At 38.2% G+C, this 19,147-nt stretch overlaps 1 protein-coding gene across 3 annotated transcripts in view; it reads left to right on the forward strand.

The window, feature by feature from the left end:
* Positions 1-5,886: 5,886 nt before the first annotated feature.
* The window catches only part of LOC144304441 (uncharacterized), a 44,462-nt gene continuing 31,201 nt past the window's right edge, over positions 5,887-19,147 (forward strand). For 2 of the 3 annotated variants that reach the window (XM_077882981.1, XM_077882983.1), the window contains exons 1-3: positions 5,887-6,055; positions 9,377-9,504; positions 10,056-10,154. In XM_077882981.1, coding sequence (XP_077739107.1) covers positions 9,458-9,504; positions 10,056-10,154 — 146 coding nt within the window. In that variant the 5' untranslated portion in view covers positions 5,887-6,055; positions 9,377-9,457. Of the gene's footprint in view, positions 6,056-8,343; positions 8,432-9,376; positions 9,505-10,055; positions 10,155-19,147 lie in introns of all 3 variants that reach the window. The other variant, XM_077882982.1, reaches the window with a different exon arrangement.

Below are 19,147 nucleotides of genomic sequence, written 5' to 3' on the forward strand. Positions count from 1 at the left end.
TGCTCTCACCAATTTCCATTCTCCCTTTTCTTGATCTCCTCTCTTTTCATGGCTTTAAATACCAAACACTGGCAACTCCTACATCCGCATCTGCATCGTGGTCCTCTTCTCTGAATTCGTTCGCATGCCCAACTGTTGCCATAACCACGTGGATTTCTAGTAGGTATCCCAAACCTGACACATTCAAAACATCTCCCGGGCTGCTCTTCCAAATGAACTCTGTCCTCTGTCTTCTCAAACGTAATTAATGGCAACTCCAACTTTTCTTCATTTCCCACTTGAAGAATTTGGCCCAGTCGTCTCACACTTCCGGGATTTGTCTGTCATTTAGCCCACTTCTCTAGACCCCGTGTTTGTAGTTAGCTCAACATTAAGTCTAGGAACTTGGTCAATCTCAAGTGACAATAAGCATGACCACTGAATTACTATAACACCCTGACCCCTCGATGGCAGAAAGCCAGCAAGCTGGCTGGCATAACTTTGACACTATTAGTTAACTTGGCCACTACAATAAATGATGGCAAACTTGCTAGCTTAAAATGACACAAATTCAGTATCTTCTGGTTCTGGATTCAGATGGTCAAAATGTGTCAGGCAGGGCTTGACTGTTGCTTCCAAAGTCTACTGCCTTTCTTGCTCAGGAGCCCTGACCCCTGTGCTTCTATTATCACATCTCTTGTTCGGACTCTGATCTACCACCTTCTCCTAGTACGTCCCCCTTAACTCCATCACATATGCAAAAAATCCCTTTTACTATGTAAGGTAACCTATTCACAGGCTCCAGGAATTAGGATAGGAACACCCTGGGGAACAAGGGAAGCATGACTCCGCCAGCTACAGACACCGCACAAAGGTTCATTTCCCCATCAGCCATTCAACCAATGCTCTTAACACCCCTGCTAACCCTTGCTTAATCAAGGATTCTAATAAAAATCATAAAATACTCATTTTCTAAATCAGAGTGAGGCTATTTGTTAAGTCTGAAATTCAGGTAAACAAAGGCAGGGAAAAAATATGCTTAGATCTTCCTTTTATGTCCATTTTCTCAAAGTCATAAGTTGGTTTAATTACTTCTTCAAAATGGTAAGTTTATTTCTATGGGGTTCTTGCTCACTCTCTCCACACCTTCATCATTCACTCTCAGTGATTTTTGCAGAATCAGTATAATTCCAATAATTTTAATAATTATTCTTGGGGAACGTGGGTGGCTCAGTTAAACATCTGCGTACAGCTCAGGTCACGATCCCAGGGTCCTGGGATCAAGCCCATCTATGGGCTCTCTGCTCAGCAGGAAGGCTGCTTCTCCCTCTGCCTGCTGCTCTGCCTACTTGTGCTCTCTCCCTCTCTCTGTCATGTAAATAAATATTATTTAAAAAATAAATTATTCTCTCATATATATTTTGAACATTGGGAGCACCTTTGAGTTGGCTCCTGTGTTCTTTGACATGACCATTAATCTTTGGAGCCTCCTTGATTTCTAGTATAATTAGATGTCTCAGCACCACCTTGTACTTTCCTTGACCCACATTTCAATTCGCCATTTCTCTAAGGAGGAAAGAAAGTGTGAAAGAACACAACCTTGGTCCTACAGATGATTATTGTTACTTTGGATGATTATTATTCCTCAGAAGCAATTTCAGTGAACAGAGCTATATATTAAAAATTCATGCCTTTGTCTTATATCTGTATTGCAATTGCAATATTACAATGTTTTACCTCTTGTGTATATATTGTAACTTACTCTAAAATACTGTTATGCTATCTTATATGACTTTATCCAATAGTATAAAATAAGTATCATTCTAACAAATTACTTTTTAAAAGCTAAAGTGCCCTACACATAGACAAATGATTCTAAAACTTGTAGAAAAAAACCTAGACTAACTAGAAGAATTTTCAAAAACAATAGAACTGAGATAAAAAAAAAAAACCTCTCTACCCAATGTTAAGAGCAACTAAACGGCTACAGTAATCAAAATAGATGGTATTGACAGAGGAATGGAGACACAGATCAATGAAACAGAACTGAGGTTCTAGAAAGAGACCCATGTAAATATATCCAACTTATTTGTCAAAAGTACAAAAGTAACTCAATGAGGAACAGCCTTTTCAATAATAGCATAAGAGGACTTGTACAACCATAGATAAAAATCAACCTAAACCTTTTACCTTACACAAAGTCAACTTAAAACAATCACAGATTTAAATGTAAAGTGTAAAAATGACTCTGGGAAAAATAGAAAATCTTCAATCCCTCGAGGTAGGTGAATTCTTAAATGTAACACAAAAGAAAATATGAACCATAAAGGAAAAAAACTGATAAATTGAATTACATGAAACTTTAACACCTTGCTTTCCCAAAGAACTTGTACATAGGATGAAAAGCTACAAACTGGATGAAGACATCGGTAAACCCCATAACCAACACAAGACTTGTATATAGAATATATTTTTTAAAAGAATCCCAAAACTTAACAGAAATAAGTCGTTAGAAGGTGGGCAGAAGAGGCGCCTGGGTGGCTCATAGTTGGCTAAGCACCTGACTTGATTGCAGCCCAAGTCATGATCTCAGGGTGGGGAGATGAGCAGGGAGTCTGCTGGAGATTTGCTCTCTCCCTCTTCTTCTGCCCCTCCCCCACCAATCGTGCTCATGGACTATCAAAAAAAATTTTTTTAAAGATGGGCAAAATCGTTCAGACATTCTACTAGTGACAACATATGGATAATTTTTTTTTACAAAAGTCCTACTCTTTTCTCGAGTGGCTTTATCATTTTACATTCCCAGTAGCAACATATGAACGATCCAGTTTCTCTACATTCTTTTCAACATGATTTAGTGTTGATCACTTAATTTGTCTTTTTTATGTAGCCATTCTGATAAATGTTTAGTGATACCTTAATGCGATGTTAGTTTGCATTTGTAAAAAATAAAACAAAATAAAGTAAAAGTAAATATAAAATTAGCACATAATGCAAGAGTTGCTCTTCTGGCATTTATCCTGGAAAAAGTGAAAATGACATTCACACAAAAATTTGCTCATAAGTGTTATCAGATTTGTCACAGACCATCCTCCCCATAAAAAGACACCCCGATATACTTCAACAGGTAAGTAAACAGACTACGGTATATCCATAGTTCAGGATACTCAACCATAAAAAGGAATGGACTATTCATACATGCAGCAACTTGGATGTATCTCGAGTGAATTATGCCAAGTGTTTCTACAAAGCCAATCTCATACACTCTATAATTTCATTTATCTAACATTTTGGAAGGACAAAATCAGAGATGGAAAAGAGGTTAAGCGGTTATCAAATAAGGGAAGAAGCTGTGATTATAAAGTAGTTGCACAATCACAGAAACCACACACAGGACTGCATGTAAAACTGCTAGAATCTGAACAAAGCTGGTAGATTGCATTAACGTCAATTTTCTAGTTGTGATATTCTAGTTATGCAAAATATCACCACTAGAGAAAACTGCATGAAGGAAGAATTATTTCCTACAGTTGCGATTTTATAATTATATCAAAATATCAGAGAAATTACACTACAGAAGTTTAAACTTTTTATTTCTTTTTATCTTTAGAATATACCCCCAGTAAACAACTACAGTCCCAAAAAAATTTATATATATATATATATTTATATATATATATATATATATAGCAGCTCATGTATAGTGTGTGTGTGTGTGTGTGTGTGTGTATATATATATATATATATATATATATATATATATATATATTCTAATGTTGCTGTAAATAAAACTTCTTCCATGTAGTAATTCAGGACCCAGGTAGGCTTGTTTGTATTTGCTTCTAATGTCAGGGATTTGTTAATCTGAGTTTTATTTTTAACAGGTAATGTGTTACATGCTTTGAATTACAACCATGTGGGGAAAAAAAATAGGAGTGTTTCCCTTACTAAGTGTCTTACCTCCATAACAAATATTTGCCTCTCCTCCTTTTGACTCAAGAATCAACACACAACATATACCGTTCTGCTTGTTGCGTTCCCCCAATGATTTCGTAAGAACGACAGGTCCTCTCCTTATCAGTAATACACAGAAAGTGTCCTTATTCTTTTTAAAAATTGTATCCTATTCCACTACCTGGGTCTGGTCAACCAGATTCTTTGCTAAACCACCTAGTTATCAAATAGGTGCTCAGTGAATAACCTGACACACATGAAATTTTGAGCTTATTGAGATAAATTTGTAATAAGCAGTTTTAGAAGATTATCACTTTAAGGATTAAGACATTTGTAATATTAGATAGGGCAAAATTTTCATCCATAGGTGGTATACCATTTTGCACTCATAGAAACTACAAGTACATGTCTAAGAGACTCAAATTTCTGCATTTTTCCCAATTTGATAGTTAAGAAATGGTTCATTACTATGATATAGAATAATTTTTTATTTTAAGTGAGGATGAACATCTTTTTGGATACTTGTTATTTCTACTTTTTCCTGTGATTTGTTTTTTCATGTCCCTTGCCCTTTTTTTTTTTTTAATTGGGCTGTTCTTTTTCAGTTTCAGTCTCTAGTATATACACTCAGGTGATTAGTTCATGCATATATAAATTATCTATTGTATTTAGAGATGATTAGCCCTTTGTGCCATGACTTGCAAAAAGATTCAGTCTATCACTTGATATTGTCTTTATCCCAGGAACAACCATTCCAGCACAGCATCAACACTACTATGTGGGAAATGGAGAGCTGGATTGCAGAACAGACATTGTAAGACGCCTGCTCAGATCTGTTTCTCAAAGTTTTAGCTTAGAAATCATCACTCCAAATTCAAGTGCAGTAGGGGTGATGGCAGCAGTGACCCAGGTATGCTCACTGACCAAAATATGCATGAATTCTCGAAGATGGTGCTAAGACTTACAGGCAGCAACGGTCACCCACTGAGGCACGAGGACCAGAAAAAAAGAGCAGCCGTGAAAGTTTCCTCAAGAGCCACTAAACAGGCTTCAGATTGTAGGAGGAAAACAATCAGAAGAGCATGACCTGCAGTGCTAATGCTTTCCCACTCCTTCCTAGGTGGATATTCTATTACAGTATTTGTGAAAGTTATTTTGCAGCATGAGTGGAAGAGAAAATTTGTACTTGGCGGAAAGAGAATCTGAGTTCACATCGTGCTTCTGCCGCTTAATGTCTGTGTTGCCATGAGCAAATGGCTTAAGGTCCTAAAGGATCCATGACCTACTCTAGAAAACAGGGATCATCATCACCACATTGCTGGGAAGATGAACTAGTTCTTGTGTAAAAGGAACACCATCTGGTACAGAAGTGCTCACATGTGCCCTGTATGCTCTAACATTCTTTAAATTCTTTCCAGATTAAAAATGGATCAAAATTTCTCTATCTTAAAATGTGAGATTTGGGGCAGCCCCGGTGGCCCAGTGGTTTAGCGCTGCCTTTGGCCCAGGGCGTGATCCTGGAGACCCAGGATCGAGTCCTGCGTCAGGCTCCCTGCATGGAGCCTGCTTCTCCCTCTGCCTGTGTCTCTGCCCCTCTCCCTCCCTCCCTCCCTCCCTGTCTGTCTCATGAATAAAATCTTAAAAAAATAAATTTAAAAAATAAATTTTAAAAAATGTGAGATTTGGCCTCAATGTTAGAGTAAATACAGACATCGCAGAAGACTAGAATATGAAGGCACCTAACCAAAAAACAAACAAAACTTAAATCTAACAATAGGAAGCCGTAGACATGAAGCCTGAGACATTGTTTGTAATTATGTCTTCTATATTTGCCATTAGCGCTTGGGTTGGGTATGGCTGAATGACAACAGTATTAGAGTTCTTTGGAGAACATAGAATGCAACTTTCCAACTTAGAATGATATGAAAATGATTTCAGAATGCTTCTGCATGGAGTTCCGCTTTACATTTCACTAGATGAGTGAGAAAAGGCTTCTGGAGAGGGTCTGGAATACAAAGCTAAAGAGCTTCGACCTCATTTATAGACAAAAAAGAAGCCAAAGATTTTTTTTTAATCAAATTATGATTGAAGGTACACTTGGGAAAATCTTCTTCACTCAATGGTAAGCATTCATGGAGCACTCCACCAGGCGTGTGGTGTAGGAAGTAGGGCATAGGATGGATTGAAAGGACAGAGGCAGTTTGAAAGGCCTAGCAGCAAGGTGATCTTTTGATAGCAAGTAGGGCAAAGGTGGGACGCAGTTCTTAAGGACAATGAATATTTTGAGCAGTCTCTGGACGTATGCTACAAATATGTAATAAGAAATCCATAAAGAGATGAAAGTCTGATGCAGGAGACCTACTCTACACAGTTACAACTCTTCCAAACACGAAACTGCTACACAGCAGATAAACAGGGTGATGGTGTTTATCAAGAGTTGCATATTCACAAGATACAAAAAAAAAAAAAAATCACAACACTGAAATAACTTGCAAGATAACTGCTGCAACTATCTTAATGCCATACTATTATTAATGCTCATGAATTTTAAAAATGGAGTATTTTCTTAAAGTAACACTTTGATATAAGAGCATAAAAATGATATCCAGTTTTAGATTAAAAATGCCCTTTAAATAGCAAATTAAAGCATGACATCTACACCAAGAACATTACGATTATTTACATAAGACATGACTGGTGGAGAAACAAATACTAAAACTAACCCAAGAACTCCCGAGGCTTTGTTGAGTTTCCTTCCTGAGGCTCACAGAGGATACAGTAATTCTTCTGGAAGGATCTCTGTTTTGATGAAAAGATGGAAAAATACCAATAGGCTCATGAAAAGTTTATGATTCACTGGCATTCAAGGTTCAGAGTGGATATTGGAAGGAAAGGAGACTCACGCAGAGTACCTTCCAGATACTACCGGCGGCGCTCTCCAGGTGTTTGGCCCACACATACACCAGCCCTTTGCTGGAGGTATTACTAACTCCACCTCAGGGGTAAACTGAGACCTCGTAAGTTGGCCAAAGTCATTCAGCCGATAGGTGGGCAAAAGAACCAGCGTTATAATCCAGATGCTCATGGAATTCAAGTCCATTGCTTTCCACTACACCCTGATGGTCAATCCGATCTAAGTACAGCCTTACAAAAATTTACGTCCAACAGATATCAATATGATCATGGTCCTTTTCAAAACAATATTGTATTTAAAACAAATCCTGAACGTGCTTTTCTCCCCTGCTTGTAACAGTTGTAACAGATGTGAGCCCAAAAACAGCTTCTCTTTTCAGCAGGTGTCATTTTTATCCTTGTAGGAATTGCACCCAAAAGATGTGACAAACTGGATAATAAACAAGGTTCCTGAAATGTTTATCCCAATGACCCGTTGCCTTTCTAATGTTTGTTTTTAAGATAAAAATTTTTAAAAAAATCAAACTCAAAATTGAGCAAGTAACCACTTTGAGCAGGGTGATTTTTATCAAATTCTCATTTTTGTTGCTAAAATATAAAGGCAAATAAAACACCAGATGCAATTAGTACATACACTTATCCCTGTGTGGGATGTATAATTGACTACATCAATGAAAATTATATTTCAGCAGCTCAATGTCAAAGTTATTTTTGCGGAATTATTGCATTTATACATAAAAACCAATATGAGCAGCCAGTTTACCCGGTGGTATTAAAAATATTTAATGTAGAGGAAAGGCTGAACTATTTTTATATAATATACAACTACTCTTTCACAATTTTTAAAACTCTCATTTATGTCATTTACTTTTTTACATTTTACTTTTTCATTAGACAGGAAAGTTTCAATCCAACATGTTATTTCCAAGGGGAAATAATTAGACTTGTATAAAACACTGTTACGTTTCTTAAGACTTTTTTTTTGTCCTTTTAGAGAAGAAAACATTTGTTTTAATGTTCTTTTAAACTTACTAAGAAAGCAAGCCTATCTTGAAATTTCAAGCACTAAGTCATTCTTGAGGAAAACACTTATCTGATTTAATAACAATGATTATCAGGATTATTCAGTCTCCAGTATTTTTGAAAAGTTAGCCCTCTTTTCCACCTACAGTTTAGTGCCATACTTTAATTCTTTTAATAAATGACATTAACAAAAGCTTTAGAATACTTAGAATATAAAAAAAAAAATGTGATTAGATCTTGTCCCTCTGTTGTCAGCTATTTTGAGAGAATAAAACTTCAGAACAGCTTGATTAATCTAGTAAGCCATCTCTGAAACTAAAACTTCCTCTGAATATTGACATAATAGCAAGTACATCCAAATTACAGGGAATTCGGTCCCTTCGTATTCTGTTGCTGTGATGGCAAAGTGGACAAACCTTCTATGAAGCCAACTGGTAACAGATCTCAAGCTTTTACACTTGCCTCTCTTTTCAGCCCAAGAGTTGAACTCCAGGAATGCAGCCAACAGACATTCGCACAAGTACTGAAAATATACGTGAAAGAGAATGTTCACTAGGACATGGTATAAAACTGTAATTACGACCTAATTGAGTATCGTATGTAGGTGGGTCGAACAAATTGTGGTTTTCAAAAAAAAAAAAAAAAAAACAAATTGTGGTTTTCAAACAATTAAATGCTGTGGAGTCTCCAAAATGATCAGATTGGCTTCTCTCCATGCTGAGAATCCTAAGTACATCATGTGTTAAGTAGGTCCTATGCATCTATACTGAGTGAAACATTAGGATACAGACCATCGTGTAAGTTAGAGCCCCAACTTGGTTAGCCTATTTGAATTAGAGGATATAGCTCCAATTTTTAACAGAAGATATCCCCTTAATGGAGATCTCTAACAGAAAATCTCTCCCTAATGGAAAATATGTATTCTAGGTAAAATTGTAGGGGGGGGGGGGACAATTTTAGTATGGCCTTCTATATTGCACTAGTGACATACTTTCAAGAACATCAAGTTGTCTTGTGATTTCATGTTGTATTTTTTTTTTTTAAGATTTATTCATGAGAGACAAGAGGCAGGGGGGCAGAGAGAACGAGAGAGAGAGGCAGGCTCCATGCAGGGAGCCTGATGTGAGACTCAATCCTGGGTCTCTAGGATCATGCTCTGGGTCAAAAGCAGGCGCTTAAGCGCTGAGCCACCCAGGTGTCCCTCAGGTCATATTTCAGGGCACCAGCCAATGACCCCTACCTTTCTGCCAGCCGGGTCACTGTTACCCTGGTGTTGGACGGTTCCTATGATGATATCTGGGGCTATGCCCCAGCTGCAGCCCCGATGTCAAACCTTCACACTTCCCTACAGTTTCTACAAGCTCTCCAACAGCTTTACCAAATTCAATCTTTAGCCACGGCCAGTTCCTGTTGCTTACATCTAGAACCCTAATTAAGCATTGACTTCACCTTAAGAAGCTCCATGATAGTTTAAGAAGTTTCTGTAATTCTGGTCACTCTTCTTTAGATGCTGAAAAGAGGCTCCTGATCAACAAAACAGTGTTACTTACAACTGTGTTTAAGGCCCTTCCTGGAAGAGGTCAAGACCATGGCTGTTTTCCTCAATATGAGTAGGATTCCCAAAGTGGGGGAAAAGTAAGTAGCTGCGGGACCCTCTGTGCTAAAGGATTTTGGTGCCAGCTTCCACTGCTACCTCTTCACAGCAAGCCCACCACATTAGCAACAAATTAGAGGGCGAGACCCATCTAAGTCTCCAGTTAGAAGGAGAAAGCTAGTGTTCAAGAGATTTTCTGAGCGTCTCATTCATTTGCACGTAATCAAAAACCCTATCGTACGTCTATGTTAAACATCCCTGCCAGATTCATCCTTCCTTAAACTATTTGTTTAAATATATCACAGACTATTGTATCACAATAAAAATCCCCAACGCCAACCATTCCAGTAAACACTTTCTTTACACTTCTTTTCTAAAAATGTTATACCTCCACGACATCATTTTTAGGCTCTGTTACCGTTCTTAGGCATGGAAGAAAATATATAAACAAACGTACATGTGTAAAGCAGACAGGATATTCATGCATTCATGTGAACGTCTATGTGTCAGACACTCTCAACACGGTTAGTGTGTATGAAGAAAAGCAATTTGTTCCAACAGAGTCTATAAATATTCTCTCAACTATTTACAGGTTTCTCTTATCTTCACTCTGCAATGTGCTTGAAGCCAAGATCCCAAGATTTCCACGAAAACAACTGCTGACAAGAATTCAGGAATTAGCACTTCTCAGGTACCAAGATAAATGTTTTATAAACATCTAATCATTGGAAAATTTTTATTAAATAGGTACAATATACTATTCCTGTTTTACAGATGAAGAAAATGAGAATTTGGGGGATTAAATAATTTTCTCAAGGCAACTCCACTACCAGTGCAAGAAACTTCTGGAGCGTTTAATAGATGGTTGTTTCTTTGCCAATAAATACATGCTTCTGGAAATAAGTTTATAGGAAGGCATTCTTATGAAGACTTCTGTCCCTGACTTTAATACAAACTTATCCTAATATATGTTAACAGGAATTAAAACATACCTGTTGTAATAGGATATGAAACATTATCTATTTCTTCAATGCCAAGATCTTAAATATATGAAGCATTCCCATTTAGCATTGCCTCAAGGAAGTAAGATCATCAAGGTGAAAGGAGAAAAATAGTTTCTTAGCTTTAAAGCATTAAGTTGAATTAAGACTAACTTGGTTTTGTGGGGGGAAGAATAAAAAAAAAGGCTAAGCAAGTTTTTTATACCCTACCCCCAACAAAAATAGGTGAGGACCACTGAAGGAGGGAGAAGGAAACAAGGGAATAGACTGTGGTATCCAATGTTCCCTCATTTAGGCCTGGATCACGGTGGTGGACAATGCAACAGAAATGGAGACACTTGTATGTGGACATCAAGATGAGAAGGCTGGGTCTGGAGCTCTGCCATGTTCCCTTGCCCACAATGGAAGGATAGAAAAATAAAGATTAAATAAATGTCAGAAGTTAAAAAAAAAAAAGTCATGGGGACTCTCGAGTGGCCCAGTCCATTGAGCAGCAGACTCTTGATTTCGGCCCAGGTCCTGATCTCGTGGTCCTAGACTCAAACAACACATCAGGCAGGGGGTGTCCTTTGAGGATTCTCTCTCCCTTCCCCCCTGCCATGCCCCTAACTTATGAGTTCTCTCTCAAATAAGTCAATCTTTAAAAAAAAGTCCTAATAGTCATGTACATAGAGACCCAAGAGAAGTATGGATCAGCTGTAGATCAGCTTCACCCCAGCCACACCTTTGAACAGGTCATACCATTGACAGAGAAAGCTGGTAGGCGGTGGAGGCATTACAGACTGACCAGAGTGGTACTGAGCACCCCTGCCAGGACCGTAAGCAGCCTTGGGAATGGGAGCAAATGCAGAGATAGGCACAAGTGACGATCACAACTTGCCAATTGCACGTGTCAGGAAGGAGGAGGACAAAAGTCAATGCTACCTCCTCCCTGCAGTTGGCATTGCAGCCATAGATCTAGTCCCGTCCCCCACACAGCAACCCCAAAGCTGGGGAGATTCAGTGAACAGTTTCAGAAATCCTAAATGTGATGGAGTTTAAACCTGAACCAACTTCGCAATCGTGGACTTTGATGGAGTTCACACCCCAAAAGCCAGTGAAGTCATTAATGTGATGGGACTCCATTTACCTGGAGAAAGTAGACTAAGTTTTCTGCTCTTAAGGCAGGAAGGATCCAGAATAGAAACTCAGCTATGGGGAAAATAAAGTTGCAATATTTCCATGCTATATTTTTTACCTATCTAGCCCTGGCAGCCTTGGAGACCTATTTCTAGATCAGTTTTTACCACACTCCCAGTGTCCCCTATTTGGGTTGATGATCATCATCATCCTTTTCTTGATACACAGTCTTCCTCACAGGGATCTGGACCTCATCTCCCTCAATACTTGAACGGTGTTCTAGATTCCCTGGATTTGAAAATTATTGGTATGTCAGCCTAAGTGGAAGGGACCAGGAAAACCTAAATGTATTTCTTTTTTTTTTTTTTTGGGGGGGGGGATACACACACACACACACACACACACACACACACACACACCAGCTTTTTCTTCTTTTAGTACTGATGATAGAGAATCACTTCTAACTCTTCCCAGAGTTTCTCTTACCAAGGAATCCAGTGGCCAATTTTTTAGGTCCTACCTCACATTTCTCCTAGGTTATAGGGTCCGTTTGCTGTAGCAGTAACAACTTAGGATTTCAGGGTCAAAAAGCTTTCCCCAACCAGGGTTCTCATCCCCACAAAGTCCTAATGATACCTTCAAATATGATTTTCCTTTTTTTTTTCTTTTTTGCCAAAAGGTTATCCCTACTCTAACTATGGGACTATGGCTGTAAACATAAAGCCACAAACATTTCTCCTGTGTCTTTCCTGTTATGCCCTTAATTTACTAATCATCTCTCTACTATTTTTATTCTTCCTAAGTCAGCCTGTTTTCCTCCGTAGGGTATAATTTAACAGCTTGTTTGGTCCTTTTCCTCTACCCGACTCATCTATCAATGCCTTCTTGTTCTGGTCAGCAAGTCTTCGGCCAAGCAGGTTTTTCCCCCACTCTTCATTAGGATGTACTCCTCCCTTTGCCAGGAGCATTAGTTTAGTATCATGCATCATGGTCCAGAAAACTAAATTCTGTTCTTTGACACCAACTACGGAGCCAGCTGTTCACTTCTCGGTTCCTTCTTTATCTTCCAAAGTAACAACCTTCAATTAGAAGAAATTAAACTACCACCTGTGTCCCTAAGACCTTCCATTTCCTACCCAGATTTCTAAATACTCCGTATGTATATTCCAGAGTTGTTGGGTTTTTTTTTTTCCTTCCCCTTTCTTATTTTCCACAGTTCCAATTAAAAATGGTACTTGTATGCAAATATCAGAAACACTAAGTGACTTCCTCTGGGTCCATAACACATTCCCTTATTGTCATTTAGTTGTCAGTGTCATTAATGAATATTGACATCTATTAATGCTTGCTTTTTATCTATATTCATTTTACTGTCTAAAAAGAATCATTTTAAATACCACCCTAAGAAATACATTGGGTATAACATTTGAATCAAAGTTTATCTCTGAATTTTGCAGTTATATTCCTCTTAGGAGTTCAGAACTAATTTAGCAATGTTTCAGAGGTTTTTGGTTCTTTCTATACAAAAACTCAATCCTTTACATGTTAATCTCCTTTATCCAAAGGCTATTATGTTCATTAATCGCATGCCTTTATTCAAGCTATGAGTTTCTGCACAGCTGAGATGAAAGGTCCTGTGAAATAAAAAGCAATAAGCCTAACTTGACTGTTACCAAATTAATCTGAGGTGAATATTCTAATTGTTTCACCATTTAAAGAATAACAGTTTTTTTTCCTACGACTTATATATATATATATATATATATATATATATATATATATATATATATATCCAAAGGAAAAGACAACTACAGACTTGAGAAGTCAAATTACAAACTGACCTCAAAATTATTTTCATCATGTTTTTATATTTTTGGTGCTCTCCTTCGTTTCCACTGTGACATGGGGCCATGCAACTTACAAATGCAATTTTGAGTTAAATAGTAGGTCAGAGCACTTGGGAAGGCTTACTGCTTATATACAAATGTTCTCTCACTTATTATTGAAGTTGTAGCTCCCAAACTCTTAAAAGCCAAGGGGAAAAAAAAATTCTAAGTAATTAGGCTCAACCGGATTTACCATGTTTTCCTGCAGATAGTGGGTAGCTTTCCAAGCTTACCCTGAATCAGAAGTCCTTAGAACTTAAACAACAAACTCAGGCTCTCTATCCCTAAGGTTTCCTGATAAAACACAAAGGTACAGAAGGTAAATTTGAAAGTCATATAAACAAATTTAGTAGTTATGTCCAATTGCATGGGACATACTCAAACTAGGAAGTATTGGTTGTTCATCTGAAAGACTGGTTTAACTGAGTATATCTTGTATTTTTATTTGCCAAACCTGGCAAGCCAGTATCACTTATCTCTGAGAATGGTTTCCTAAGGCTAATTTCCATATGATCAGTTGTAACTCTGAACGCAGGCCTGGGTCCATAGCACCCATAAATCCAGAAGAGGGACGGGTATTGAGCTACTACTGTTTGTTGCTCTGTAAGCAGCCATTAGGTCGTGGATATCAGAGTTCTAATGCTCTAGCCAGGGTCGGTACATGTGTTATCTTTCCAGAAAGGGCCCCGCGTCCATCTCTGCCCTTCCTTTCATCCCCAGTATTCTTTGGGGCATGGTTTCCATATATTAGCAGACAGAACCATTCCAATGTTCTGGGGATGCCATCAGATTCCAGTTGGATGTGAAAAAAATCACCTGAAACGCGCTCAAAGTACTTGGCACCTTGCCTCCATCCCAAAGTACAGGAGAATGTCTGGAGGTATGGTATGGCCACTGGTAGATGCTACTCCCCGGGAGACTGTAATGTGAGCCAGGATGAAGAACTATGCTATAGACAGGAACAGTGATGCTCAAGTTCAGTCACAAATTGGAATAACCTGGGAAGCTGTATAAAAATTTATAAAATTTCCACGGCCAAAACAAATGCTATCCTATATCTGAGGGTAGGGTGACATTATCATGACATCTAAAGGTGGGATGAAGTCATCAGTCATTTTTTTAAGCTCCCCAGTTGAACTCAGCCATCGCTGGGAACCACTGCCTCCACCGTGGAGGCCCGGACTCTGAATCTCACTCATACCACCAACCACAGATACACTTTTCTTTCTATTCTTCAGGGACTCGTATACATCTTAGATCATTCTCTCTGTCCCCATCACCACTTACCCACCAAGAAATTAATCAAGGTGGCATTTCCTAAGTTGCAGACTCTCGAAGGTTTGGGGCAAAGGAGTTTTACTTCTGGGAAACATCTGAAGAATCTTGAATTGGATATTTGACACACTTGTGCCTCAGTTTTTGGTCACCCTGACATCTGTCCTGCTTAATTCGCTCTGTTACTAAAGACATCAGGACTTATCAAATCCATTCATGTCTTTACATAGGGTAATTTAGCCCTTTTCCACACAGGCAAACTTTACATACACACCCCAAGAATCCTTGCAGGGTAACCCCCCCTTTCCATCAGTCTCTAAGTATAAAACCAACACATATACATCAAAAATCAAGGATGCTGTCAACGCCCCTATCACCAAGACCACATACACACTCAGCCCTATGAAGGCCAAGATATTAAAACCTACCTGAACTTTAAGTATCATTGTTTTCAAACAGGTATACAAATAACTGTTATGGGGGAAAATGTAATCAGAGAATGTGATAATAGGTTGATCTTCCATTGAGTTCTCCGAGTAATTTGTGTTTCAACACGGATCTCAAAGCTTTAAAAACCTATCAAAAGTAAGAGGACATACAAATACAGATCCCCTAGACAGACTCCTGTGAAGCAAAAGTTAGAAAAATGGTCAATAAGGGAAATAAAATTGCAATTGAAAATGGAAGTTCGTTTTAAACAACTCCCATCAACTTCCTTTCAGGCTATTGCTTTTGTTTTTCTAAGATTTGTTTTTAAAAATTTATTTATTCATGAGAGACACAGAGAAGCAGAACAGAGGCAGAGGGAGAAGCAGGCTCCCCACAGGGAGCCCAATGCAGGTCTCCATCCTGGATCCTAGAATCACGACCTGAGCTTAAGGCAGGAGCCCAACTACTGGGCCACCCACATGTCTTTTTTTTTATGATTTTATTTTTAAGTAATCTTCACACCCAATGTGGGGCTCAAACTCATAGCCCTGAAGTCAAGAGTCACATCTTCAGGGCACCTGGGTGGCTCAGCGGTTGAGCATCTGCCTACTGCTCAGGGCATGATCCTGGGGTCCTGGGATTGAGTCCCGCATCGGGCTCCCTGCATGGAGCCTGCTTCTCCCCTCTGCCTGTGTCTCTGCACCTCTCTCTCTCATGTCTCTCATGAATAAAATCTTTAAAAAAAAAAAAAAAAGTCGCATCCTCTACCAACTGAGCCAGCCAGGTGCCCCTAGACCATCTGTTTTGAGCCCATTAATTATCTTTCCAGTATTGTTTGTTCTTCTCAATTATCATGTGGGTTTTAATATCATTTATATATTTGTTTTACCTTCTCCAGCATGACAGATTGCCCAACTCTTTATCACTTCTATTCTCCACTCACTCTCAACTTCCCACTTACTTTGAAACAAGTACTGTTTCTAACTTAAACTTTAATGGTTCAACTTTGGGGCAATTGAGATCAGTTTTCATGTTAAATTTTGAAGAGAACTATTGTTATGAGAACACAGTAGCTATAAATGATACCCAGTTACTCAATAACTCTAACAAACCAAACCCCAATGGTACGCTAGGTTTCATTTTGTAAACATGTGCTAGTGGGAGCTTCACTTATGTAGGCTGGGGTTCTTTGGAATTGACTCTAGGTTGCAGGGAATGTTGAGATGCGCTCCCCCAAGCTACCCAAGGCCAGTTCCTCTCATGATGAAATACAGGAGTAGGAGAAAAACTCACCCACACAAGCCCATTTCCACTCTTTGCTCATGTTACCTCCACTGACATTGAGAAACAGGGAAGTATATACGGTCAATAAGATATAATAGATTAAGAAGACGGTAATGCAAATTTATCACACTCTTCTAGATATGTTCATTTATGGAACACAGAGAAGATGTTAGTATTTTTGCCCACGTATCAAAGCTCAAGGGGAGCCTCAGGTCTTTATCTCTGCTCCCCCTCACCTCTTATTCTTTCTCCAAGGAAAATGATCTCAGATACCAGAGGAAATAGAATAGCTATGAAATATTCAGTTCTGGGGTCAGACTCACTGTCTTAACCCTCACAACTACTTCTTAGATGTATGATCTTGAGCAACCTAAAGCTCATTGTGCATTAGTTTCCACATGTATAAAATAGGGGGAAATGCCACTACCTACATCTCTTAGGGTTCTTGTGATAATTAGAATAATCTGTGTAAAGCACTTAGAGCACTACTAGCAAATAGCAAGCACTCAATAAAAGCTAATGGGAAGAGAAAAGAATGATAATAGACTTTGAACAAGTTTAAATGTTTCATTTCCCTTCCCTTTTCCCTTGGAGCCTCCTTCCTACATAGCTACTCTGATAAGATGCTGGTCCAAGGAAGTGCTGTTCCTGGAAAGCCCCACCTGAGGAAACAATGTTAGTACAGCTTCTCAAGCAGCTATGGCTCTTGTTCAAAAAAAAAAAAAAAAAAATATATATATATATATATGTATATATATATATATATGTATATATATATATACACACACACACACACACACGCACACACACACACAGTTCCTTTCTTTCACAATCCTTTCTCTGAGTAGGAAAATATTCTCTATAGATTTTTACATAGAACAAGGACCATAATTACTTTGGGCCAAAAATTCTGCTAACCATTTTGAATGTATTATTTTAATTCCTCCACAAGTACTAGGAGATGGATAATGTTATCATTATTTACAAACGAAACTGAGGGCTGATGAACTTGACCAAGGATTCACATCTAGCAAGTGGTCAAAATGCAATTTAAAATGGGTCCGACTCCATCTCTTTGAAAGAGAAACCAGAGTACCTCAAAATTCTTAGGATATGGCATCTAAATATATACCCTGAAAATAAACACAAAATAAATATGAGATAGGTCAAATATAATTTGAGTATGAAGAAGAAAAAACAAACACCTTGGCATTTCACAATTGAATCTTTTCCTTAGTTACCATGAAAAAAAAAATCAAGGTTTGAGTTACCTGCCAAATATTAGAATTTACTCAAAGGAAATGGAATCAGGCAATCTACTTGTTTTTCAACTGAGATCAGCTAAGCCTTAGGAGTTGCATTGGTAGGAAAGTTAGTGGACTCCTAATAGAGTACAAATCCCCTATTTTACAGGAAAAACTAGCAAGGCCCAGAGAAGTGGTAATCTGCCAGCATCACCTAGCTAGTACTTTACCTGAGATGAGGATTCAGGTCTCATTCTTAAGATCTGTACACTCAACTATAATGAGGTGCTAGAGCTTGAAAAGATTATAGCCAAAAAAAAAAGAAAGAAAGAAAAAGAAAAAAATGGTAGCCACTCATTGCCTTAATGAATGCTGAGAGACTTTCTAAAATCATTTCAGCTAAGAGTGTCTTCCCAGCCATTACTAATTCTTCAAAATATTAGAGGGGATATTAGGGGATGGCCCATCTACTAGGGATGGCTGAATAGGTGTGCATAGTATAAGCAGATGGAGTCCTAATCACATGTAGGAATTGTGTGACTTGGTGGTCCAAATGACAACTCATCCATTTGATGAAAACTGATCACAGAAAACAAGTGTTCTGACATTTCCCCCAACCATTCCATGTTTTTATTATATTTATAAAGAGGGACGGTTTTCCCCTAGAGCATTTTCCAGATTCATTTGCACACTACAATAACCTCCATACAAAATCTGAAAATATCTTGCTACAAGGATGCAGGATAATGGCTTAGCTCCTGTTATCTGCTGTAGTGGGAAAGTGGGTGCTGGTTCTAAGAGTCTGTCATCGATAATGGCGACTTCATATTCGCTCTGCTACAGTACTATGGATGTTAGCATCCATCCCAGCTCCCAAAGACTACAAGATCTTGTTACTTTCAGTTCTGTATTTTGCATTTTATCTATTTGTGGAGTCGGCCAGCTATATTAGAGTGATATTATAGCCTGTATATGAAACAGAAAACTCTCATCTTAAAATAGACTATAATACTGCACCTTATTAAAAAAGATACAAGTGCATTTTCTCCTAGAGACTATGACTTACGATAATGACTGTTATCAATATGCAATTACATGGGTTACCTTGGAACATATTGACATTCATTTATTTAAAGATAACGTAACACATTCATTGAGGTAATCTGTGGATATGATTAAACATGGATGCCCATCTTACACCTCGGGATAAAATGAAAAAAACTGCAATCAGAGCTTTTGCACTGTTAAAAATAGCTCATTAAATTGAGAAAATTACATTATAGCTTATTTCAAACACAATTGCAACTGATTATAAGGAAGTAAAATCACAACTTGGATCAGTGCTGTGTGAGAACATCCATTCTACCCAATAATGGGGCATTGGAGCTAGACTCACAGGGCAAGTGCCTCAGTAAGAGAATCATTGACCGTCCAAGAGTGATTGTC

The sequence above is a fragment of the Canis aureus genome, chromosome 34, assembly GCF_053574225.1.
Source record: "Canis aureus isolate CA01 chromosome 34, VMU_Caureus_v.1.0, whole genome shotgun sequence".
Classification (NCBI taxonomy): domain Eukaryota; kingdom Metazoa; phylum Chordata; class Mammalia; order Carnivora; family Canidae; genus Canis; species Canis aureus.